The following is a 25,909-nucleotide window of genomic DNA, read 5'->3' as shown; positions in this document are numbered from 1 at the left end:
TGGACTAGGTATGGATTTCTCTCTCCTAATAGCTTAATACACTAACCATGTGTGAACATCCTTCTCAGTGCCTCTATTTTATGAGAATCACAGTGGCAAAGCTAGGTGCAAAAATGACATTCATTCACCATGACTGCAGGAGCATACAATAATATAAGCTCAAAACAGACAATACCTGGAGAGCTATGGATGGACAAGCCTTCATGAACGGACACACATTTGCACCATGCACAGAGAAGCTCAGTTGACTTTGGACTTAATGAGTTCATATCAGCTTGCTACCTAAATCACCTCAGGGCAAGATTAATATGTATGGGGAGGGAACATTTACAACTCTGCCTAGAGCTATCTCGCTTGGATGCTCTGAATTGCTCTCCTGAGGCCACTAGTTCTCTCCTTTGACTATATAGAAAGCTTGGCTTTCTGATTTAGGCAGGAATAAGCACCTTTTTAGAGCTTCAAATTATTTTTCATGAAACCTCAGTGGCTTTGGTGAGGAAAGATCCCGACAGATTTAGATCCAATGGAATCACATTCAGTCAGAGTATTTCAGAGATACCCATTCATCCTCCAGGAGCTAAGACTAGAATTTGGAAAGAGAAATTTTGGACCTAAGCAAGTTAAAGATTTTTTTTTTTTTTTACATTCTCTACAATTCACCATCTTTTCTATCTAACTCAGTGAAATTTTCTAATTTGACACTTAGATCCATAAACCATCATGACTATCTTAATGCTATCAACAGTCTAAGTGCAGTATCAAAGTTCAGTTCATCGAACCATCAAATAATATTCTCATTGGGGCATTCTCTCCCCTTGATGAGCACACGTAAGACCTAGTTATGTTAATCATCATATATATATTGAGAAGCAAATGTAATGCATTGAACATTCAGCCTGTCAAAATGTATCAATTATTCAGTCAGAAAGGTATGACTGCATGAATCATTTCAGCGTTCACCACAGAGCGGGTCTGGAAAAAGGATTTGATGGAAATAACTGAGTGGGATTCTAAAAAAATTATTATTCTTAACTACAGTTAGAGGTATAAGGAAGGAAGGTGTACGTAAGAATAAGTCAAGTTTAGGACTGCTTAGAAAGCACTGCTTTTTCTTTCTTCTCTGCTAAGCTCCTTTCACTTCAGATAATGTTTCCATTCTGCAGCAGGTTTCTCTCAGGAAATTAATTTCTTAGCTGGATGTCACCTGAGGACATCCAAATGAACCATCTAACATTTTTGTAGCCTCTTTTCCTTCTAATGCTGTCTTATATCTTAACATTTCACATAACAACTGTAAGATCTTTATGGGATACAACCTGATTTTATTATAAACTCTATAAAGTGCTGCACCACACTCTATAGCACTCTATAAATAAAAATAAGATAGCATCGGTGCTTGAGAATTTGTTTATGTCCTGCAAGCCCTCTTTCATGGGGCAGTCTTTTGGGAAAAACTGAAGGCTTTGGCTAAGAGGAAACAAGGCTGGAAAAATATTTGTTTTCCCCTCATTTCCCCTCTTTTACAGGAGATTCTTGTTTTCTTTCCCTTCCTGACCCCTAGCGCTGGGAGGATTGAGGTTGTCTAAAAGGGGTAATTACAGGAGATAGTTTCCATGACAGAATGATCTGCTAGGCTATTACAGAGGACTCTTCCTTATCCAGTGCATATGCAGAAGAATGTATTAAACAGAAGTCCTTTAAGGTACATTAAGCCTGACAGTCTTCTTTCCTCCATTGCAAGTTCAGTTGCTGTTGGCACATGCAATTGATACAAGACAATGATTTCGGATGCAGCTTGCTCCCATTTTTGTGCCAGTTCAATTCAGACATTTGCCAGTGTCTAGTGATTTTGCAGAGAGGTATCTGAAAGAAGTTTGTCTTTTCCCTCAGTTTTTCAAATGAACTTAACATAGTGTAAAGTGAGAGTTTATGATCCCAGCAAGAGATACAGAATACTAGCATACTAGCATAGCACAAAAAGCATCGGGATAGGTTTCCCAGCACCCCCAGTGCCTCAACTCTGTGCCGAAGGGACTATTTTCTAATCAAAAGCCCTCATATTTTTCATTCTTTGCTACAATTTTGATAACAGAAGGCTGAGACAAACAGAAACAAATAGAAATCATTCTGCTGTTCATGCGAGCCTATTCACAAAATGCCTCCCATAGGCTGCTTTCCACCAACCCTGCTATTTCATTTAATCCGTTCAGTCCTGAAGGATCAACTTAGGCAATTAGACAAGGGATTGGGGCTCTCAGGGATAATTGGATGACTTGCATGCAATAAACTTCTTCCACGCTCTCTTCACTTTTTTCTTTTGTTCTCTTTGCTCATCCCTTTGTTTCTCATCATTAATTTTTTTAATCAAGTCTGCAACACTCTTGCAGATACAGCAAGATAGTAATGTGACCAAGCAGCAAGAACCTAAACACCTACATTGTGGCTCCTGCTGTTTCATGCCTCTTTAAATTGTTCTGATGTAATACTAAGGGGAAGAACAGCTGAATTTAGATGATGGGATGCAGCAATCAGGGCTTCTTTTTTGTATTTGCAGCATTGTTGAAGTTGCAGGGCAGGAATGAACAGAGCTGAGATGTCTTTGTCTAATCTTAAATTAATCCTGGAGGACGGCTCTTATAGGGCAGGAACACTACAGCAGTGCTTTTTTTTTTTTTTTTTTTTTTTTTGGTTGTATTCTGGTGAACTGTGTATGAATTATATCATAGCCAAGGAGATTACTAACATAGACTACAGACTGCTGAAATATAACTACCTTTCTATTTCCCCTACAACTATCTTCATCCCTACTCCTCATCACCTCCAAGTTTCAGTCTGGGAGCTCTTTTTGCCTTAGACACACACACAATTTCATTCTCACTCTTTATTACTCACCCTGATACTTCTAACCTTCATTTCCTCCTATTTTGACATGTTCCTCTCATATCAACCACTTCCCTAATGTCATCACTCCTAATATCTTATTTATTCACTATATAAAATTGCCATCCTCACGTGAATTGCAAATTGCTCACATGATTTTAAACTTCTCTTAGCTCCTTTTATTTTCTATGTGCCAGCACAATTTGTCAGTCTGTGTACACAGCAAAGTTTAAAATCACATGCAAGTTTCAACTTCTCTCTCTAATATAGCAATATACTTCTCTTTCATAATAAATGTCAGTGAAATATTTATGATCACTGTGCTATCAACTATAAAAAATAATAGCAACAAAAAAAAAAATGAAAAGCATATCTTTAACTTCCTTGCTTGTGTAGAGATGGTGTAACTAACTGCTGAATACACAGAAGTCTTTTCCATTGCCCATCTGTGTGGAATGCAAATATTAGAGCCATAGTTACTGAGACTGAGCTCAACTTGTAGGAAGTTTTAGTTCTCAATGTCCACACTCAGAGCCAACAGACACAATGTCTTGCACACCCCCTCTAAAGACCTGGTCAGGTAATACTGAGAGGCACAACATGCAATTTGTCTCTGCATAACTTTGTGAAATGCTGTAGGTTTCTTAAACACGAAAAGCATCCATCAATAAAAAGGTCAAAAGCAACCCCAAAACTATTTTACCTAACATAGAGAGAGAGTAAAACATAAACTAGCCATCTTTGGGTGAAAGTTTTAGGGATTTTAAGTTCAGATAAATATCTAACAGAAATAAAGTGAGAAATACTTTTCTTGTATGACTCTGTACATCCTCTGTAACTCCTCCATAAAGTGTGAGTAACCTGGGAGGATAAACCTGTTGAGTTGCTTCAAAGTATACTCCTGCACTCTACACAGAGAATTCAAGTTGATAAAAGATGGAGTAATGAACTAAAAGTGTGAAACATAAAAGATAAATATGATTAAACTATGTTAAAAAAAAATATTAAATTTGTCTCCAAACAGAGGAGAAAATGAAAATGGGAAGGGTACGGATCTTCTGTGATGTGATGGGGCGGTGACTGAGCTAGCTTCTGTCTTCACAGCAGTCTAAGCACAGCAATGAAGGTCCCAGCAGCAGCCCTGTTTTGTGACTGAGAAGCACACATCAAAACCAATTTTTTCTGTCTCCTTAAGATCTCATCAGACACCTTCAGACAAGTACTGGGAATTCCAGACACTTTATACCTTTATTCCCTAGACACTAATACAAGAGAACATGGACCTGATAAAATAAAAATTCAGGTTAGATGCAGGCAATTGTATTCTCAACCAAGATCTATAAAGGACAGAGAGTAGTCTATCTCTCCACATAAAACGGGTAGAGAAACCCCATTTCAGAGTGACTAAGTGTGCACTACACAAGTTACGGAATAAACCACAGTAGGAACCAATTCAGTGTAAGAAGGGAGTCAGATCAAGTGACTAACAAGGTCTTTTCTATAATTCAGTAGAAAATGGCTTCTGGAAGAACATCACCAGGCACTTCTTGCAAGCATACAGGTGTTAACCTTGGTGCCCTGGCCATGTTCCAGCTCAGGTAATTACCTTTTTCACTTACATTCTCCTTCCAGACTCTCCTGGCTTGTCTCTATTCCCTGACCCTGATTTATATGCAATTAAACAGCAGCAGTGTTTTACTGCACAGGTGGCTGCTTGTCAGTGCAGGGAGCGGTGAGGGGATCAGGTGCGAAATGAAATTATATTGACTACGAGTCCCCATTAAAGTTTACAAAGTTCTTTAAGTCCTTGCAAACGCGCTATATAGATGAAAGACAATCCTGCATGGATCATCCTATGCCTCATCTGTGCATATAAGGAGGGCAGTTGATTTTTTTTTTTCTTTCTTCTGCGGGTGAGAGGATAGCTGGCTCCCCTTTGTCATAGCAAGCTCAGCAGGCAGCTTCCTCTCCCCGATCACCATCCTGCAGTGCTCCTGATCTCCGCAGGAGCGTTGCTTCATTTCCTCCCCTCCCTCTCCTCCGGTGGAGTCCTTCAGCTCTGCAGGAGGCACCCACGTCTCTTGAGGTTCAGTTCCTGCAATGCCACAGCACTTGCCATCTGCAAATTTTAGCTCACAAACAAACGTAGATGAGCAGGGTTTTGAGAACTGCTTGGAAACCTTTGTTTCACAATTCCTTGCCAATACACTACCATTTCTCTGGGACCTATGATTTATTTTTGACCAGAAAACTGTGCAGATGAGATGTAGAACTGCAATTCAGAGAAATGCTGAAAGTCCTTTTGCAGAAGAATAGAGGCTGTCACAGCAGCAGGTCCAGCACAACAGTAACCATGCCTGAGCAGGAGAGCAATACACTAATCCCCTGGCAGAACAGGATCAGCTCAAAAGTACATATAAGTGCATATATAAGTACGTATAAGGAGCATACGCAATCCAATAGCAGACACAGCAGAGGCACTGTTTTTGGTGGAATTGAATGCTGTACCCATAATACAAAAGCTGTGAAATAAAGGACAAAAGGCAGCTTCCTATATCTTAAGAGCAATGAAGAGTTATGATTTGTCCTCAAGCTTTTTGTTCATACTAAGAATAGTATAGCGGAGAAAAAGACAACAGCTATATTGAAAATAATTTGGGAGAAACAAGCCACATACCTGAGTGTACCTCTGAAATATGGCAATACAACAGGTGATATATGATTAAAAACTTCCCAATCATTAGGAAAACCAAATGTCAACAAAGAAGCATTATTTTGCAAAGCAATCCTTATTATCCTTATTGTTTTAGAAAATGTTTTCAATGCCTGAAAATTTTGAGTCAGTTGTTACAATATTCCTAATCTTACAGAAGATGATTTTTTTTTTTCCACATACACACCAGACTTTTTAGAGTTGCACAGCAACAGGATGAGAAGCAATAGACACAAACTGAAGCACAGAAAATTCTGATATCAGAAGGTCTTTTTTTTGTTGTTGTTTGTTTGCTTGTTTTATATAGTCAGTATGAAGAAGATAGTCAAATGCTGGAACAGGCACGCAGGGAGTTGATGAAATCCCCATCCTCAGAGATATAACTACAGCCCTGAGCATCCTGACCTGGTCAAACCTGCTTTGAGCAGGGGCTTGGACTAGATGAGCTCTGGAAGTCACTTCCTCTGAAGCGAAGGAATTTTTAGAGATTATTTTTTATACCCATACTAACGTAGATAAATACAAACATAAAAAATCTGCCAGTAAGACACATTCATGTGTCTGCATCTTATTCTGCACATGTGTATGTACTCTACTGAATATGGATGCACACTCACAAATAACATGCTGCATAGACGATGGAGGTACATGAGTGTGAGAAGGAATATTAAAAAAGGTAAGCATGAGGTCCAATATAGTAGGATTATTCCTGACACTAAATGCTGTCTCCGTTTCACCTATTTTCCTGTTAAATTCTGACATCTTAAGCTGCAGCAATTTTAGCTATATCAAAAATAGTGTAACTAATGAAAGCTAATGAAATTCAGTCTATATGAACTTTAGAAGAGAAGCAACAATTTAGCTCTGACGATCTACGCAAGACTTAAAGGACATTTTTTGAAATTCTAATTAGACTGGATTGAGGAAAATTGCTATGAATATAAGAAGAAAAAAAATGGTCCTGCCCTCAGTCACAATGGGTGCACAGTTTGGACATCAACTGCATCCACAAAGTGTGACAGGCTTTTCATCAGTGAGAGGTGATTGAAGAAAAATGAGGATTGTGAATTTTCTCCAACCAACCACAGAAAAAGTTCAGGGTACACTTCACCACAGTGAGACTGTTTCAATCCACTGTATTTTGTTGATGCTGAGCAATCAATAATTTGTTGTTTAATACAGTATCTGAATTAAAAGTTTCCTGGGTACTAATCTACAGGGAGACCTTCCAAGAAGAAACAGGTTATGAAACTTGAGTTAAAATAGTAACAGAAAAGCATTTTGGGACTAAAATATTACCAGAGTAAGGTAATGTAGACAAAACTTAGATGAACAGCCCTGCTGGAGTGAAAGGAACAATTTCTTTTAAGCGTACATCCTTTCACAAAATGCTTTGCATAAATTCCCATAATTGCTTTTTTTAATGATCCCCCAAAGACCTAGATAAAAACATTACTTACAGCACTGTTTTAATTCCAGGTTTGTTTTAGATGAACTAAAGTCTAACTCGGTAACTTCTCAATCTTACTGACCATAACAACTCTTTAAATTTCACTCAATCATCTCTGTGGTATTTTTACCTAACTTGTCATATATGCAAAGTAAAACTAAATGGGGGACCAGGTCAAATTTGTAATCAGAAGAATCTAGCACATCCCTGGATGCAGTAGTACTACTGGGATGCAGAAACCATTGGTATGAAAACATTTGTGTATCATCTTTAACCTTAATAATAAAAGCGTTTTCAAAATGTATTCTGAAACACGAATTGACCATACTAGGGCCAAAAAAGGAAAGCCACATGTTCTCAATTTTTCACATCTGTATGAGAATTCATACTTTATCAGATACAAAGATGTAAAGAAACATTAGTAAAAGCAAATGTATGAAAAATTGCTTCTACAGAAAAGAAGCCTCTGTCTTAAGTACAGTTTTAAAAAAGTTGGATCAATTAGCAATCTCTGAATGCTAGAAACATCTTAACAATGTCTCAAAGATGAAAGAGCATATCACAGAATGAGGAAGGGGGGAAAAATTAAATTATGTCTGCAGTCATAATGAATCAAAGCCCAGAAGGTGGTCTCCGAATCAGCAGGTTTTGATGAAATATTAAGGAAAATGATTATTGATGAAAAATGAATAAGCTCTTTTTGATTTTAGCAACCTTTAAATCACACTTTGCTAATTAAAATAGCTTCAATGCATCCCTCCATTCCTTGATGGGCATTTAGCAATCGTCTGAAACGGGTGGGTTAATTTGACAACATTTTAGCAAATATGCACAGAGTTTATCTTAAGCAAGCAGACACAGCACAGTTTAAGAAGATGTGCAAAATAATGCATCACATCATGTCCTGTTTCTTTTTCTTCTATTTTTTTCACACTATATCTATTATTACAATTACAAAATAAACTTCTGCTTGTTTCATCTGCAGCATACAATACCCCATGGTATATACTGCAACTATTAATGAGCCATGAACAACATCTCAGGAAATACAGACCCATGTTACTATTTTCTGTATCCTTTGTTTGCCAGGTCAGAGAGTTTTTAGGACAATTACTCCTACTGCTTAGGAGGCCTGGTACTGTGATACTGTGGTCTTCTGCAAATAAATTTCCTTCCCCAAGTGGAAATTAGAAGTGTGAGGGACTTTACTTCTCATATACCTTGTGTGGCACAGGTTCTAATTGCTTTTTAGAATGTTAGTAGTAGTAATACTGCCTTTTCTTTTCATCCTAGTTTGTACTGTGCTTTCCTTTAAAGCTAAACCTAGGAATGAGAGAAAGCTGTAATTGAGACTGAACTGCTGCACACAGAAGACATATCATAGCATGCAATGCAACTCAGGTGTGCCATGTGTTATTGTCACAAAACTATACACAAAAATTAAAATGAAGCAAAATCTGTTCTTTTGCTTTTGCTTTCATAAATTAAGCGCTATATGCTATATCACTGTCTAAACTCAAGGCAGATGAAATTACCTGTCCATTACAAATACATGATCTATTTACTGTAAAAATACTCTATATACATAAGAAAGATTTCTATAAATGCATCAAACTGAAAAGCTGTTTAAATGTCACCAGTATTTTAAGGAGTGAAAGATACATATATATACATGGCAAGTAAATAAGTCTGATGTTAGAATAACATTTTTCAGAAATGCATAATCATATAAAATAGGTTGTGCAAGAAGCTTTTAACACCTCACATCATAGTGTTTGAGCATTAAGGAACAATTTTTTAAAATAAGCTACAATGTATAATACTTGAGTAATAAGTGCTGTTTGCTGAGGGGACAGTGTAAAAGAATTAGCCTTCAACTTTCTGACTAAGAACAAAATGAAATGAGATCTTTGAGCAACTTCTCAGTTTCTGGGGTTGTCAGCATGGTATGTTTCATAAGCACTCATTCAATGAATTTACAAGATCATAAAAGGAATTAACACGAACACACATGCTAACCTATACGTAGCAATGTTATTTTCCTTCCTGAAGTTTACTGCAGAGGATTCCTTCCCACAGTTGTATTCCACAACTTCCTCTAGTGACAAACCACTTAAGACCATCCGCAGGATGCTTTCTCAGTCACGTAAACAAACAAGACTGTCCATAAAGATAAACAATGTAGTTAAATATAGTTTGTCTCATCTGTGAAACAGATACCATTCATAAGAAAAGAACAGAACACAAAAATCTCCAAAAACCTCCAAATCTAATATTCTAGATTAGAAGAACATATGTAAAATTAATTCTTACTTTACTTTTCAACTGATAAGCTGTATTAATTTAAAGACCTAACTTCAGTTTGGGTATTTTGTTTTAGCAAGAGGAGAGATAGGATTTTGTGAATGCACAACACATCCTACAAGTTCAGCCTCTGCAATCCTCTCCTATAATCAGACAACTCAAAAATGCAAAACCTCAGCTTTTTAAATACATGGAGAGCAGAAGCCAGAATCTTTCACCAAAGAGGAACAGATGGGTTGACTGGAGGGACATAAAAGACAGAAGAATCATAAATTTGTATTCCACTTAAAAAGGGCCACATTCAACAGCAACAACAAATTTAATTGATTAAATTATGGCATTCAAGTGCTGCATAACATCAGTTCACCATCCAAATTTTGGTTAACAGGACTAGCAAAGGACAGATTTAAACAGTTTAGACTGGTAGGATTGAAGCACTTCATTTAAGGAATTGGTAAGCTTTTGCTTTTTCAGCTTTGCATTCTCAGATATTCCCTATAATTATCTCAGGATGAAGAACTCCACATTTTATTGAAGGCATTAGTGGGAAATAAAGATGTGCATGTAAGCTCCTTTTTTTTTTTTTTTTTTTTTTTTAAACTACAATCTCAAGGTATACATAACCATTCAGTGTCAGACATTGGCTTTTCTAGTTTTTACATCATGTTCTGTTTTATACTAGGATTTATCATTTAGGTTTCCTTCCTTTATTTTTAATTAAATGCTGCTTCCTACCATCTGAAGAAATTTAAAGGCCATTCTTTTTTATCCAAGAAACAAAATGCATAACTGATCTGTATCTGTGCATTTTATTATGCACAATATAGTTTAAATACCAAAAATACTCTTAAGATTAAGAAAAGTGCCTGATTTTGATCTACCTTTGTAACTACCTTGGCTCATCATAAGTGGTAGATGCAAAGAATTAAAGAATTAAAGAATTGAAAATTACAAAACCAAACTGATCCTACTAATTACAGCACAGGGTGCTAGTTAGCAGTGTCTCAGAATACGGGCAATAAGGACAGTCTGCCTTCACTGGGCCCTGTTTCACCTCTGTGTTTTGTAACCCGAGTAAAAGTTCGTTTCTCTCTTATCTTTCTGTGCATTTTCCCACTGCTGCCATTTGTAAGATACCAACTTCTTCTGCTTTTGTAAAAACAAACAAATAGCTCTCATGCTTTAGATTAGGCAGCAAGTCAACTTGAAATGAGAGGAAGCAAAAATACCAGGGTTTAAGTGAGGCTGTGGCTGTGGTAAATGGAGAGTCGTGGTTTTCACAACAGTATCAGTGTTTGGTATCTATTTAAAAAAAAAAAAAAAAAAGCGAACCTAAGACTTTCAAGTAATTAAAATGGGAGTCTGAATAGAGTTCACTGTGAGTCTGCCACTTATTCCACCAAAGCAGTAACCCAAACAGGGAGTGCAACTGCATACTTTCACAATAGGGAGTCTACATAAATCCTCATGAATTTATATTAAATTTGTCTTATATTCTATCAAGATGGAAGAACAAAAGAAAACAACCAACCTAAGATAATAAAATACCAATGCTAATAGTGTCTATTGGGTTCTAAATGCATGGGTCTATGAGAGACCAAGCTAATTTTTAGACAGTCCTGGGGGTAAGGATTACTGGCTTATAGGATGAAGGGTAGAGGAACAAAAAAACCCCCAATGTGTTAGTGCTAACGTGAAATTAAACCCCATGAAGAGTCTCACAGAGGCTCTAACTAATCCTTCTCCAGGTTATCACAGAAAGGAAGAAAATACCACAATGACTTTCAGTTTTACTTGGGAGAGAACTGCAAATAGTTCATTAACCCACACCTCTCCACAGGGTTGCTTTGGAAAGTCTGTTTGATGATCCCATAATGGCATATGTGCCATTTTCTAGGGCAGGAAAGTCTTTGCAGAAGCCAAATTCTCATAGGAATGAAGCTTCATTATGCCTTGAAAGGGTGACAATCTCTGGAAGATAAGGATTTTAAACCTTTTACTACTAATTTCTGAAATATTACCAATTGTTTAAGGAGCCTGGAAAACGAAGGGGTCACTGCTCTGAAATGACTGCAAGCTAATCAAGTATTTATGGTATATCCACCCACACGAACAGTGCCTTCCTCTGCAACTATGCCATCCGTAGGACTCTGACGGTAGAGAGTGATAAATGGAAGGAAGAATGAGGATTCAGGACTTCGGAATACACTTCCACATCAGTGAACAGAAGTAAACAAAGGTAGGAGGGAAGAGCTTACTCATAATCTTGTTCAGCCTAGGCTGTTAGCCTTTTGAACAGCTCTACAGTTTTTAAATGTCATTGGATAGATGGGTTACGGCACCACGGCCTTCCCCTTTGTGTGGTGTTCCTCAAGTCAACTTCTGTCTAAAACTCTCTTCATTTAAGAAAAAAGAAATTTCCTAGCACTTATGGGATGCATTGCCCTGAGTAATAACTCATATCTTCATCTATGGGACTGGCAATAAGCTCAGATTTCTATGCATAAATGATTCCGCAGACTTTAGGCACACTCCTATGACTGACACTACTAATAAAGAAGTTTAATATAGCTGCACAAGTGTCTTGTTTTTTTAACAAATATTTATCCAGGCATTGCAATATAGCATTTCATAGCTTTTACGACCCATTCTGCTATTGCTAAGAATCATTTTACACACACTAGAAAGACAGGGTCTGCTTTTAACATATTGCTATGTTATATTAGAATGTTTCTTTCCAGCTTCCAGGATTCATTACTCTCGTGCCAATTTAAGCACAAAGATACTACTGAGTGAATAAAAGTTAACATCTAAATAAAATGGTCTCCCTTTCTTTTTGGAAAAGCAGCAAGCAAAGTATGTGGCCTGACCTTAAAAACAACATTTTTGCCTCAGCACAGAGCAGATGACAGTTAAAGCAAACGGGTTGATTTTCAGTTCCCAAATATTCCGTTGACATAACTTGATTCCACTTCTGATAGAAAAGAAACCAGTTCATAAAGGTCTCCCTTTCTAAAATGAACAATTTTTTTTCTTTTTAATGGTAAAATGCATGCAAAAAGCATATGATTATGGTATTTATGTTTCCATTAAAATGTCCTCAGCAAGCTGTGGGAGTCTAGCCTACTATTTTCAGGCTATTTAGATTTACAGCAGCACAGTGCCTATTTTATTTCAATTATATTTCAGGACAATGCACTCTTGGTGGGAAATGATTACACAGTGACAGCCAGTAAACGTCCATTAGGAGTTGTCTTTCTATATACTGCTCAACTATGGGTGTCAGGTGATCACCATAAAACCCCATTGTATAGCATCATTGTCATCTACATGAAAAATACTATTGATCAGTAGTGCAGCTTCTCTTCCGTGTGATGCAAAACATACTAGAGACATTTCTCAGTTAAAGTAAAAGCTTTATCCACAAGAACACAATTCTCAAGACACTTCTTTCCAATACTGTAAAATAAACATGGATTATACATTCCATCTAGATTTTGCTCCAGTAATGGCTAACGATAAAAGTTGCTAAATGAAAAAAATGCTTAGCATCCTGTCTCCGTAAGCTATTGATACATAGGATGGAGCTAATGTAGCAAGGGCAGCTGATGGATAAGCAGCTATCCTGATCACCAAACACCCCCAACAGATTTTATTTGTTTATTTATTGCTAGAGTTTCATTTCTACTAAGCAATAAATTGCTTTTCTGTTAAGGAAAAGATTCTGCTTTAATTCTCTAGGATCAGGATCAGAAAACACTTTCTTAGTGCTACTAGAGAGAATTGCTATGACTAGTATAACTGGAATTTAAAATGTACTTCAAGATTCATGGGATCTATACTTACATATGGATTACATATGGAAGGATCTTTACTTTGAGCTTTTAATTTCATCTACATATTTATCAGATAATAACTAGCACTAGAAGAAGAAAAAAGCCACCAATATCCATCAATGATTTATTTAACTCTGATCCAACACAAATCTGCATTAAAGCAATTCTAAAACAGTTCCAAGTTGTAAGGAATTTTGAGTAAAAATTTACTATTTATAGGCTTTTATATATATATATATATATATATATATATATATATATATATATACCTATAGTTGGTAAGATGTTTGAAGCAATGTTACTTCCACACATACACCAATGTGCAAGTTTCCAATGAGTAAGTTAACAACTCTTTCTCCTTTGTTGTATTTTGGCATTGTACAATCCATTTTCTAACTAAGAGAAATAAATGGACAAAATGATTAGGGAATAAACATTTTTTTCATCTTTTTATTGTTTTGTTCTGTCTGCCAATTAATGTGCGCTTGGGATATGGACAAATATTAAATACACTGAAGAAGGAGAACAAAAGCACAGGCTTATTTTTAACCCTGGTTTCAAGTTAGGTTATAAAATATTTTAGGGATCTCTGCCTGACAACATGAAAGTACCACTTTTGGGTGCAGCTTAGTTAGTTGTAGTTGCCCTCATAATATCCTAATTTTTGAAAAAAATACATAAAAATTAAAATATATATATATATATTCTGACAAAGCAGTTCGTCCTCCACTTTGTTATCATTCACACACCATGACATGGTTAAATTTGCATCAGTTGGTGGCATGTGTTCATGAAAATAAGAGAGAAGCTTGAAGAATATTAAAGAAAAACAAACCCTGACAAGGCCTCACACACAGATGCAGTAATTCACTTGCAAGTTAAGGAAAAAATTGTCATGTGTTCAACAACGGTATGCAAACTATTATGGGACATTTTGTTATGGGCTTCTTTGTAAGAGACTTTTAAATAACCTTTTGGACATATTTAAATGTCAGATTGTGTTTGGCACTAAGCACCAAACTGTAATAGAAATAACATTTCCCATATAAACAACGCTGCTTTTAATATTTATGTGCTAAAGATTTGAGACAGCCTGGCCGTTACCAGCTCCTGGCAGTTCAGCGCGCGGGCAACGTGTGTTAGTGATTTCTCTTCCCATCCACAAGGGCTGGAAGGGACAGCTTCTATTTAGGTAACCTCTGAAACTCACAGAGGAAGGAAAGGATGGCAGGGCAAAGGGGTAAAACAGGGAAAGTAACACTTGGTGCAGGTGAATGCTAACATAAATGGCATGTTAAGAACACAGAGCTGTAACCGGCTATTTCTCCTCAGATTTCTTGTGGCATTATGAGGATAAATCAGCCTGCAGAGAAAAGAGTTCCCTGGAGAAAAGCCACATGAAGAGGCACTTGGATACTTGCTGTGGCAAGAGACATTACAGGAGATGCTATGTGAAGGGGGAAGGTCTCAGTGCTGGAAAGGGACAGCAAGAAACAAGTGGTGATGTACACGGGGTGAGAAGCCAGATATCCTACAGACAGGGTGACATCTCATCTAACAAGCATCTCAGGCCCACACAGACAGAACTATTCCTAAAAATGATGTTCAGATTATATTTCCTTAATACATCTAAGAGGAAATTTGTAGAATGCAGAGCAGCCTTGGGATGCTCAGCCACAAGCTCATACATGAGTTCTCCCAAACAGATACTTCAGAGGACATTGGTAGTAAGTAATAACCTTTTTCCATCTGAACTATCTATTTCTTTCCAGGTATTCCTTGCTGAATGTCCTATATCATTCCCTTATCACTAAACCAAGGACGGCTTTTCTTCTCTAGTGGGAGGTGTCCCTGCCCATGGCAGGGGGGTTGGAACTGGATGATCTTTACGGCCTCTTCCAACCCAAATTATTCTATGATTCTTGCTCATACCTGACTTGCTTTTTCTACCTCTGCTCCAGCCTGTTCTGCGTGCAGGGCCTGCCCTTTTTTCCCAGCATGATCCAGGTGAGTGAGTCGGAGCCCTCTGTGCTCCCAGGCTCTAGCAAAGCAGCCTGAATGTGTGAAACTGCCACACTGCTCTTCAATCCCACCCTTATCATTAACATCAGGTTCCCTCAGTACACCGTTATCTTCAGTTTTACTCACTCTCTTCTGGCTCTTTTATCAACAATCACACAGAGTTAGCTAGGTCACACAGGTCTTATACTTCCCCGTGCCAGGTTTGCATCAAAGAACTTTTTTTTGTTGATGTGACATAGATGCCATTCAACTCAGGCATGAAACACTTTGGTCTAACAAAAACAGCCGCGAGAGGCACCACATGGCTGCCACATCCAACCAAGCTATCTTGATTTCCAAAATAACAAAAGCACTGAAATGTCAGGCATTTGGGCATACCACGGCTGGTCAATATAGGGCTAGGTAACATAAAATTTCAAGGGCACAGATGAAACTGTGTTTTTTCAAATCATTTTGTTCCCTTCACTGAAATAACATACATATCTACAATACATAAACATACATATCTACAATATATAAACTATGTTTATTTAATACATAGTTTTATTTTACACAGCACAATACAGAATAACTGTGTGAGAAAATAAAAAGACAGCTGTGCTACTCATTTTTAGTGAAAATGTATACATCTGAAATGTCCTTTTTTGTCATGTCAGACAACATATTTTTTTGCCAATATTATGCAAAGAAACTTTAGTAGATATAGCAGAGGGTTAAATGCACCAAACAGTCCTCATTAAAAAACTTTTAGACAATTAACTGGACTCTGCACGACAGCTGCTTTCCTTAAGTACAAATGACTCTATTTAACACTCAGAACAGAATAGGCAAGATCAACGCCACTCCATATGGAGAGCTATACAGACCTCCAACACTGTAACCAAAGATACTGTTCTGATCATTTAAGTGAATGTCCAGTATTTTTCTTCTGGAAAGAATGGGGTAGAAAACAAAACTACAAGTTATTTTACTATGAGCTAAATTAATAACCTCTGAATGAGTTAACAATACCTCCTGCACTAGGATTTCAATGTTCATTTTTGTAAAGCTGAGAAAATGCAGAACTTCAACATCATAGATGTCAGCCAAGAAAACAGATGTATTTCCATTGTTAAAGTGCAAAAAAAGCTATTCATTTTGCCTTTGGTTATTTCTACTTTATGCTAGTTTGCATGCCTGTTTTTTAGCTTCAGGTTTTTGAATGAACTCAAAACTCCATCAACAGAAACCAGAATTTTGCTGGATTTCAACATAAAACTTAGCATGACATAGTTCAGATAATGTAACCCCAGGAAAAGCATAAATCATAAGCTACAGCCTGAGAAGAGAACGTAACTCATAAGTCAGGCTTGGAGTTTACTCAGTTGGTCTGTATTTTATCACAAAGTTCCACCCACTATACAGAAGTTCAGGACTGTGGTAGGACTAAAATCCAGGTAAGCTTTAACCCACTTCTGCTTGAACAGTAAGAACTTCCCAAAGATTTTGTAATTTCTTTGAATAGGTTGGAAACGTGGTATTCAACAGTCATATTAGTTAAAGCTCTGATAAATAAACCAGATGATGTCACAAGTTTGAATTTAAATTGAATTGCAACAAACAGGGGCTCTAAAATTCAAACCCATCTGAAGATTGAGAAGAAAATCTGTGGCTCTGTAGGATAAACTTTCAGATCCCATTCTGCCACAGTTTGATTTCTGTGAGCTCAATACTTTTCTGCATAAAGGCTTTTAAAAAGCCATTAATAAAAATGCAGTTCTGACTTGCCAATTGACGTACAGTCATCTCCCACGACACAAGCATTAGGAGGGTGGATTTCAAAAGAGCATATTGATTGCTGTCTGGTGCCTACCTGTCTACAGGTGAAGACTTTGAATTCCGTGGTTTCTTCACTTGGGCGTACAAGGCTTCAACTGTCTGCCCTTCCCTCGGGCTCTGTGGTCTGGTGGTCAGCGTTATCGTGCCGCTATTTGAAGAGTCATAGGAAGCAATCCCTGCATACATTGGGTCTGCATCACAGCCAAACGTCCGGTTAAAGTCCTGTATCTCAGCATAGTCCCGTTCACGAGCTTGTCTCTCTCGAAATTCTCTAGTTTTTGCTTGAATTCTGAAAAATTAAAAGAAGGCTGAAACTAATTTTCCCCCCCTTTCATCTGAAAGCAGCAGTTAACAGACACTTTGGGCGCCCATCCTAATGAAAACCACTGACGTGTTTCTAGTTTCAGTTTGTCATTGAGTCTCAGGTGTACATTGGATATTGAAGACTAGATCTAAGCAATGTCATGATCAACAGTGGTCTTTAAGAATGAAGTCTGATTATCCACAGCCTTTTCTTTCATTATCAAGTGAAATAAAGGACTAGCCATAGTTCTCAGAGTTTATTGGTTGTTTCATGTGTCTTAGGATGTTTATGCTATTACCTGACCTGTCTGAGACAGACACAGTTCATATCGTCTTGTAGTCCATCAAAACCTGACAGATTTAGTGGTTCTAATGTCTGTCTTTAGAGATTAATGTTAATGTACTTTCTTGGCCCAATACTACAAAAATCGTACTTTTTTCAAAATTTAAAATCCCAACAAGAATAAAACACACACATATATATGTATGTTATGTATGTATATATGCAGTAAACTGTAGAAGCAGTTTCTTGTACACATTGTTTAAAATGTGTTTGATTTGTTTAATATGTAAACAAACTGAATCTGGCACCTACCGAAACTGCCTAGTGGGCAGTTTCTTCACAGAAAGCTTCAACATGTGCATTATGTTAAAGTTACAAATGAAAAGTGATGCTACATAGGGATTTTGTACCCAATTGCATTTGTTTAGCTATATGATTAAAAGTGACAGATAAAAACAGGCAACATTTAGCCATCTGACAAACACAAACTGAGTACAGGTCATGTTTTCAAAGGCACACAAACCTATTACTAAAATTTGATCTGGGCTTCAAAGTTTCATTGGCATTTTAGAAAATTTGATGTATCACACACATACACAGTGAACTGAAAAAAAAAACAACCCTCTTCCCATCAGTCTCCCCAGACCGATTTAATGCTCTGTCATCATTGCAAAATGAAGCACTGAGCTGTCTCCTCCCTTCCATTAGTAAAATGTGATACTTTTTCATCTAATACAGTCATGGCTATGGTGTGACAACATCTATCCATCCCGGCTGCAGCTCTGTGCACCCCCCTGCTACGTGCCATTTCCAAAGACAGCTTGCTCACCGACTGTTACCAAGAGCAGCCTACTCAAAGCCTCTGTCTCTTCTGAAAGCAAGCCTTGCTTCTTCCAAAAATAGAAAAGCCTTAAAGTTAGGTTACTTTTACATTTTTTTTTTTTTTTGAAATTTTAATCTTATCCACATGACATTCAAAGACATCCCTTTGAATAAGGGCTACATAAAGGGCAAGATTCAGGGTACAGTTTAAGACACTACAATGCAGGTGCCCGCAGTAGGTGAGTTCACATCAGCTACATGTGTGAGCTCCTGTTACAGCCAAGGGAGCTGTAATTCAGCAGACTCCAGAGAGTTACAGTGCTGCTGTGCCAGTCAGCGTGTCCTAGCATGAAAAGAGTCACTGTACAGATACTTGTGACACTGCTGTTTAGGCCTCCTTTGGGAGTTTGGATAGCCAGCCTCAATTCAGCTGCTCAAACATGGGCAGCTACAGCCACCCAGCAGCCCCAGGAAACACTGCCGGACCTCCAGCTGCAAGACAAGTTCTCCCATAGGTCCCTGTCACATCTGCCAGCCCTGTGCTGGCATCTCAGAGACTGTGACAACTCAAATGACACGAGACAACTGTGTATGAGCATGAGAATCCAGCTCTGAGCCTGAATGTGAAAGTCTAAATTCAAGTGTCTTCATCAGACTGAGCCCCAAGCAAATTATTCTTTCTGTGCTAACAGAGATCCTGGTAAGAAAAGAGGGAATAGGAGGGTGGCACAGAAGGCAGACCTATTTTCCTTAAAAATCCCACAAGTATTGACCAAGGGTACTGATCTGGGGGTAAAATTGACCAGCTAAACTCCCTTCAACAGTCAGCAACATCTACATAAATGGTTCGGTGATTAATGTAAATGCCCTGAATTACACCTCAGCCTAATTCTTCCTGCTTATGCCCACTACTACTGGCATGTAAACCACAAGTCTCACTCATATTCAGTCCCAGTGGAAAGAAAAACAACCATATAAACAAAAAGAAATTGTAAATAGTATAAATCTGAGAAAAATTAACTTAAGCCAACATAATTTTTTAATTATGCAATTTTCATAGTCAAGATTTTTCTTTACAGATTGCTTTTTATTTTAAGAGGGGAAAAATGGACAAGAAAACTACAACAATGTTCAGCTGACAGCACACTCTTCTGAAATTTCAGCAACCTCCAACAGGATTATTTTTTTTTAATTTAGAGTGACAAAGGACACAGGCTTAAATCCCAAACCCATTTCAAATTTAAATTGTGTCTATTTTTAAAATACAAAAGATATACTTTACATAGTCCTATATTCCAGAGCTGCAATTCAGAAACATTACAGCCTTAATCACTTGGAAGGTGCAGAAGGAAAAATAGGCCTGGAGATGACCTGTACTTGTTGATTTCATCTCTCTGTAGATTTCATTTCCAATTTGTAGTCCTGTGTTAATTACCCCATGGCAGAATGTATTTATCCCTTTATAAATCTCCTCTGAATGGGAAAAGCAAAAGAAAACAGCAATTTTCTAGATATTGCTAGATTCTGGAATGTAATTTTAATTTCAATGGTAAATGTATCATCAAATATTTGAACACTGGCTGACATCAATATGAGCGAAAAATATATATATATTTGTGTATATTTGTGTATTTTAGTGCATGAAATTTGACAGTATAGCAATAACGTGGCATCAAGTAATACAGTCAGGAGAAAACATTGTTACCTGACATGCTTATAAAACTGAATTATTTGGTGGTAACTGGTGATATCGGCCTCAGTGTTATACAGACTGCCATGAGATGTGCCGATGATTGTTCTAATTTCTGACCATGAATATCACTTCACTCTCCACACGTGCAGACACTAGGGTCCCTAGTTTCATGTTAACCAAGTTTTCTCATGTAGATACATGAGAAAATAGCTTATTGGCTATTTAATACATTTGAACTCTTAAATAGCACCGTTTGCAGCATAACATTAAGATTTTCCCTTGCATGGTTCAATGAAGAATACTTACTCCTATTCAAGTGGGAGAGAACTGATTGTTGAAGTGTTTTGCAAATAATTATGTTCATATCCACCAGGAATTTTTTTAGAACATTTTCTACAATTGCTAATAAAATGTGTTAATACACATACACAGTATTAAAAATCAGAGCCCAAATGCATTATACATCTTCCTGTTAATTATAACCAAAGTACTCAGTAAGCAGTTACAGTAAGCAACATTTACAAAATCAGACCAAAAAATGAGACTTACAAGACTTCCAACTATATTGATGCCCAAAATGTGATTTTTATCTCTTAATTAATTTTCTGTGTGTCAAGTCTAAACCACTGTACTAGTCCTATTCCCTTGACATGACAAAAACATAGGTATTCTGATTATTTATTTTTAAATATTATTTAAAATACTGATTTGTTTCTGTCTTCTTCAGGTTATGTTATATTTAATATTAGTATTAAACATTATGTCTCCAAACTCAGAAGAAACAAATGACCAAAGAAAAATATGTAGACATACTCTTGAAAAGAACAGTACCTAGCAGCTAAATATTGCTCTATCCCTTTTTCACTTGTAATAGTTTTAAAATCCAAATATATTTTTATATAAGTAACTTGAACTTAATACTACATTATTTTTATATAGAGTGCATATGTATGTGTGTACACATGGTGTGGCTTAACTCTTCCATTAGTATATACTGAATTAAGTGCGCATACGGAAAATGTCAGTGCAGACTACTGTGGGAAAGATTAAAATGATTATGTGAACACACTGTAGTGCAGACAAGAACCTGGAATTTGCTGTGTACTTCAGCCCTAATCAGCAGTGCTCTTGCTATTGAAATGCAGTATCTGGAGAAGCATTTGACCAGAGTGCTTCAGTCTCACAATGTGGATATTCGTATTAACTTGTCTTCACTGAACAGTGTTGCTTTATGACACGACACAATAAAAACGCATATGTCTGAAATTTCAGATCAGCTAATTTTGAGGATTTATGGCCTTCCTACAGATTCTGTATGGGCTTAACAATGATAATAATGCTTAGCATTTATATAAGTCTTTTCATCTTGAAAGAATTTTGCAAAAACTGCTAATCAATTTTGCAGTGTTTAAATGGAACTGAACTTTCAAAAATACAAAAGCTACCCCAAGAAGTTTCTAAACCCTTCTCGCTGAAGTGTTAATATTGAAAATGTCAACAACGTACTGTCGTGCTTTTGAGACTCAAATTATAATGTTCAGTAAAGTATAAACTATCCTCACGCATTTGTGTGGCATTCAATTCAAAAGCTAATGATAACTGCTTCAAATGACAATATTGTTAGCTGCAGAACTTCCTATAATTGTTTGACGAGCTTTTCATTGCAAGCTAATCCAGTAATGATAGACATACCCATTGTAGAGCAATTCCTATGCATGGGAAACAGTGGTCACAAATGTAAAGGAAAAGCTTTTGCTCTCCTGTCTTCAGAAAAGAGCAGACACCTTGTTCCCTTTTTCAGAACTCTGTGAGTGGGATTCAGCTGTCAGATGAGGGAAACTGCCATTTTAGACACCCAAATTTAGGTGTCAGCATGTGTTTTGGTCTGACAGTAGGGCTGGTCTAGATTCACACACCAGGCCACGGCCCATGGGGCCTGGCTTCTAATGGATGTGCCAAGTGCACCTCCCTCAGCCACAAAGGTCATTTAGCCTGGTAACTCACATGCAGATACCAAATTAATTGGCTAGTCAAATCTCACACCCAGCCAAACATTCACACCAGCTATGTGGGAGCCAAATTTTAACTTTTTCCATCCATAGAGAACTCCAGACTGTGATGCCTGCAGAGCTCTTGTGAGAAAAAGTGAACAAGCAAAGTTAGCAAAATAAATCAACCTTAATTTCAAGTAGCATTAGGAGTGAAATAATAAATATATGCCCAGTCCCTTGGAAGCACCAAGACCGCTTTGGAGGATTTTTTCATACTAGTAATTTAGATCCTTTAAAAATTGACTATCATCTTAATTGATTAATACAGTATGGGAAGGATATTCATGGCTAACACATTACAGTTGCTGTTGCAATGGCAGCAATGTCCTCCCACAAGAGCAGAAACGAAGTTGGCTGCTGTTTCTGGTGTGCAATTGCTTGGTCAATTCAATTAATCATCCTGCTGTTGCCAGGACTCAGTGATTGCCCAAGTGATTATCCACAACCTAGTCTTTTCCACCGAGGCTTGCTGATTTACAAAATCGGTATTGAACACTTGCAATCCACATATGTGAGGTGGCTGACAATGTTTATTAAGGATAGAAACAGCATTGTGTAAGGACAGAAGCTAAATGACAAGCCATCCAACACTGCCAGTTCTCAGTTCTGCCACCAGACTGGCATTCCTCTATATGATGGATTAAGATCAGAGGAAAAACAACGAGACATTTATAACGCCAGTCAGCTTGCCTAAGTTAGTCGGATGGGATGACAACATTTGGTCTAGTTTTTGCCAGATATCGTTTCTAATAAAAAGGTCTGGAGGTGCACTGGTCAGTAGCCAGACCTTGTCAGTCATGTCCCCTCCTCCCCTGCTAGTGAAAAATACCTTGTGGGTATAGCACACCAGCAATAAGCCAGGTCTCACTGCTCCTCCTCACCCTCCCTCTGACTGCCTTCAGTGCTTTAATGGCCGTTTCCCTAAATTTTGGCAGTCAAGCCAATATAGGAGTTTGTCCCCTTCTGTATTTTTCTCTGGCCTTTGGATCCAAAGAGAAATTTTCTGACAACTGCTCTTCTAACAAGGGTACCTTGATTATGGACATTATTGTGATTTCCTTCTGAACCTGCATATTACACTTAGCTTTTTTTATTGTGATTAGAGCTAGTCAGTTATCATAGCTATAACCATTATAACTTAGCAAAGCTGCCTCGTTTCCTGGGGAAATCATTCTAAAGGATCACTGTGGGCAATGGGTAATCATGAGCAGCAACAAGCTGCAAACAGAGACACCTTTTCTTCCTTGTGTGCCCCTTGCCATTTCATTCAAAACTTAAGAACGTTAAAAAATAAATAAATAAGGTACTGCTAAGTATTTTTAAATTGGAAAACAACCTTTTGAAGTTAATAAATAAAAAAACAACAATTTGATGTGTGCATGCATATGTAGCCAGTTGCCTAAAATATGACTACTTTGACTTTAAGCACTTGAAGAAACATACACAAAATGTGGTCAGATAAGCCCAAGAATACAGGGACAAAATCAGAAAGGCCAAGGCATAATGTGAGGTAAAAGTAGCAGGGAGCTTTGAAGATAACAATAAATCATTGTGTAATTGCATTAGCAGTAAAAGGAAGAGCAAAGAAAAGGTTGCTTCCCTGCTCAGTAGTAAGGGAACGATATTGACAGATGATGCTGAGGAAACCTAAGGCTTAATTTGTTGTTTTTTTCTTTTCATCTATCTTCACTAAAATGGTTGATTGCAAGCAAGTGGCCAGTGCTATTGATATTGCCACCAATAACAAAAAATATCTCAAGTCTAACATCAAAAGGAGTAGCTAGAAACTGGTTAAGCTAGTTAAGCTATTTGTACATCCTGCACACATCACTGTCTCAGATTGCCTCAGACCTTTTCCAGTAATCATGAGAAGCTGTTGAGGACAGCCAAAGTATTGAGAGACTAGAGGAAGTCAACATCCCTTTGGAGGAAAAAGAGAATTATTAACTCGTCAGTTTAACTTCAGTCCCCTGAGAAACTTTGAATCCAACTATCAGTAACCACTGAGAAGATAACAGGGCAAGCAGTAGCCACCATATCAAGAACAGATGTAGTCAAGGCAATCTGATTTCCTTCTATAACACAGTAAAAGGCCTTCTGAATAGAGGAAAAACAGTAGATCTAAGGCTAAGAAAAAACGGCAACAGGATGGATGCAATAGGTTGAACTGGGCAGTTCCTACAAAGTATCTAAAGTGTAGGTTTCAGAAATTCACAGTCACACCAGGAGGACGGATTGAGGCATTTTCTACATGGATCCCTCCCTGAGTTTGCTCAGGGTTTTCATTATTAATTAGGATGCTATTGAATCTGCACAAAGCCCAGATGAACAAAATGAACAATAGAGGAAAGGATTAAAATTTCAAATGCTCCTGAAGGACAGAGTGGACTTCAAAAATAGAATTAACTTCAATAATAACAAGTAGAAGGTAATTTACATAGAATAATTAAGCATATCAATTAGAAGTAGGAAAAAAACTGTGAGCTGCTTTTTCAGGAATGGATCTGGAAATTGTACTGGATGACAGATATACACAGGTTAGCAATGTCAAGCTGCTGTGGAAAAGAAAAAAGACAGTGGGGACATAATAGCAGTCTCCTAATACATAAGGAGGAAAATTACAATGTCTTCCATCTGTAATGCAAGTATTAGGTATTTAAACTCCAGCAATAATGACTGAGCCTAGATATTGTGGGCAGGGGAACCTTCTAACTAAGGGAAGCTATCAAGACTATGTCATTAAAAAAAAAAAAAAAAAAAAGCATTAAAAAAAAAGGATGAAACAAACATCTTGCAGGAATGACATACAATGGAGATCCAACCTTGGAAAAGTGACACGCCCTCTCCTCTAGATATATAATGCTACACTTTCACAGAAATTTTATACGCATGTATTTCCCATGTAATATTTCTACAAGAACAGACAAATGTAACAGGGACTAAATTTTTATGAATAACAAACAAAATAACAAAAACGGTGTCCACCACCTTGAAATTAAAGAAATACACCCACACAATCATACAGTCTTATTTTTTTCCTCCTCCAACAACCACAGCATATTTGCCAATTAGAAAATGTGATAGTGCCTAGGTCTCCCTGCAGTTCCCCCTCTTTAAATCCCACATGCAGAAGAGATCCATGAGAATTTCAAAAACCTTTAATGAGCTACAACTGAGGAGGGATGTAGTTAAAAAAAAAAAAAAAAAAAGTGATTATATAAGTGCCCTACTACATGTATATTCAGAAAAGAACAGCATGCTCATTTTTGTAAGGAGTCATAAAGAATGCTGATAGAGAAGGTAATAAAGTAAAAATGAAGATGTGAAGAAATGAAAAAAAAGCAGAAGATAAATATTATAAGTAGATAAAGTGCAAACAGAAATTTGAGACCAAGTGACGCTGATGAAACTAAAGGAGACACCATAATTGTTTTCTCTAACCTCTACCTTTTTTTTTTTTTTTAATCTCTGACCTTCTTGAGTCACCAAAGTTTTTCCAACATGAAGATACATTTTCCCTTAGCAGAGTATCTCAATCCTGCTTTCTTGGATCTTGGAGTAAATCAGTGAAAATCCCTGCTATTTTGAAAAATAAATAAATAAATAAACAAATAAATAAATAAATCTGTAAATTACTATGTTACTTGCATTTCAATGGCACTTTTAGACTGCTTTATCCAGTTAATAGTCTGCAGCATTTGGGGGTCTGGAGGTAGAGGGTATACCTGCTGTGT

At 37.2% G+C, this 25,909-nt stretch overlaps 1 protein-coding gene across 10 annotated transcripts in view; it reads right to left on the bottom strand.

The window, feature by feature from the left end:
- The window catches only part of PARD3 (par-3 family cell polarity regulator), a 445,907-nt gene that overhangs the window by 84,482 nt on the left and 335,516 nt on the right, over positions 1-25,909 (bottom strand). For all 10 annotated transcript variants that reach the window (XM_084507958.1, XM_084507950.1, XM_084507957.1 and 7 more), the window contains one exon: positions 17,058-17,312. In XM_084507958.1, coding sequence (XP_084364084.1) covers positions 17,058-17,312 — 255 coding nt within the window. The remainder of the gene's footprint in view (positions 1-17,057; positions 17,313-25,909) is intronic.

This window comes from Aythya ferina (genome assembly GCF_964211825.1).
Source record: "Aythya ferina genome assembly, chromosome: 2".
NCBI classification, from domain to species: Eukaryota; Metazoa; Chordata; class Aves; order Anseriformes; family Anatidae; genus Aythya; species Aythya ferina.
This window is presented reverse-complemented; position numbering and strand designations above follow the sequence as displayed.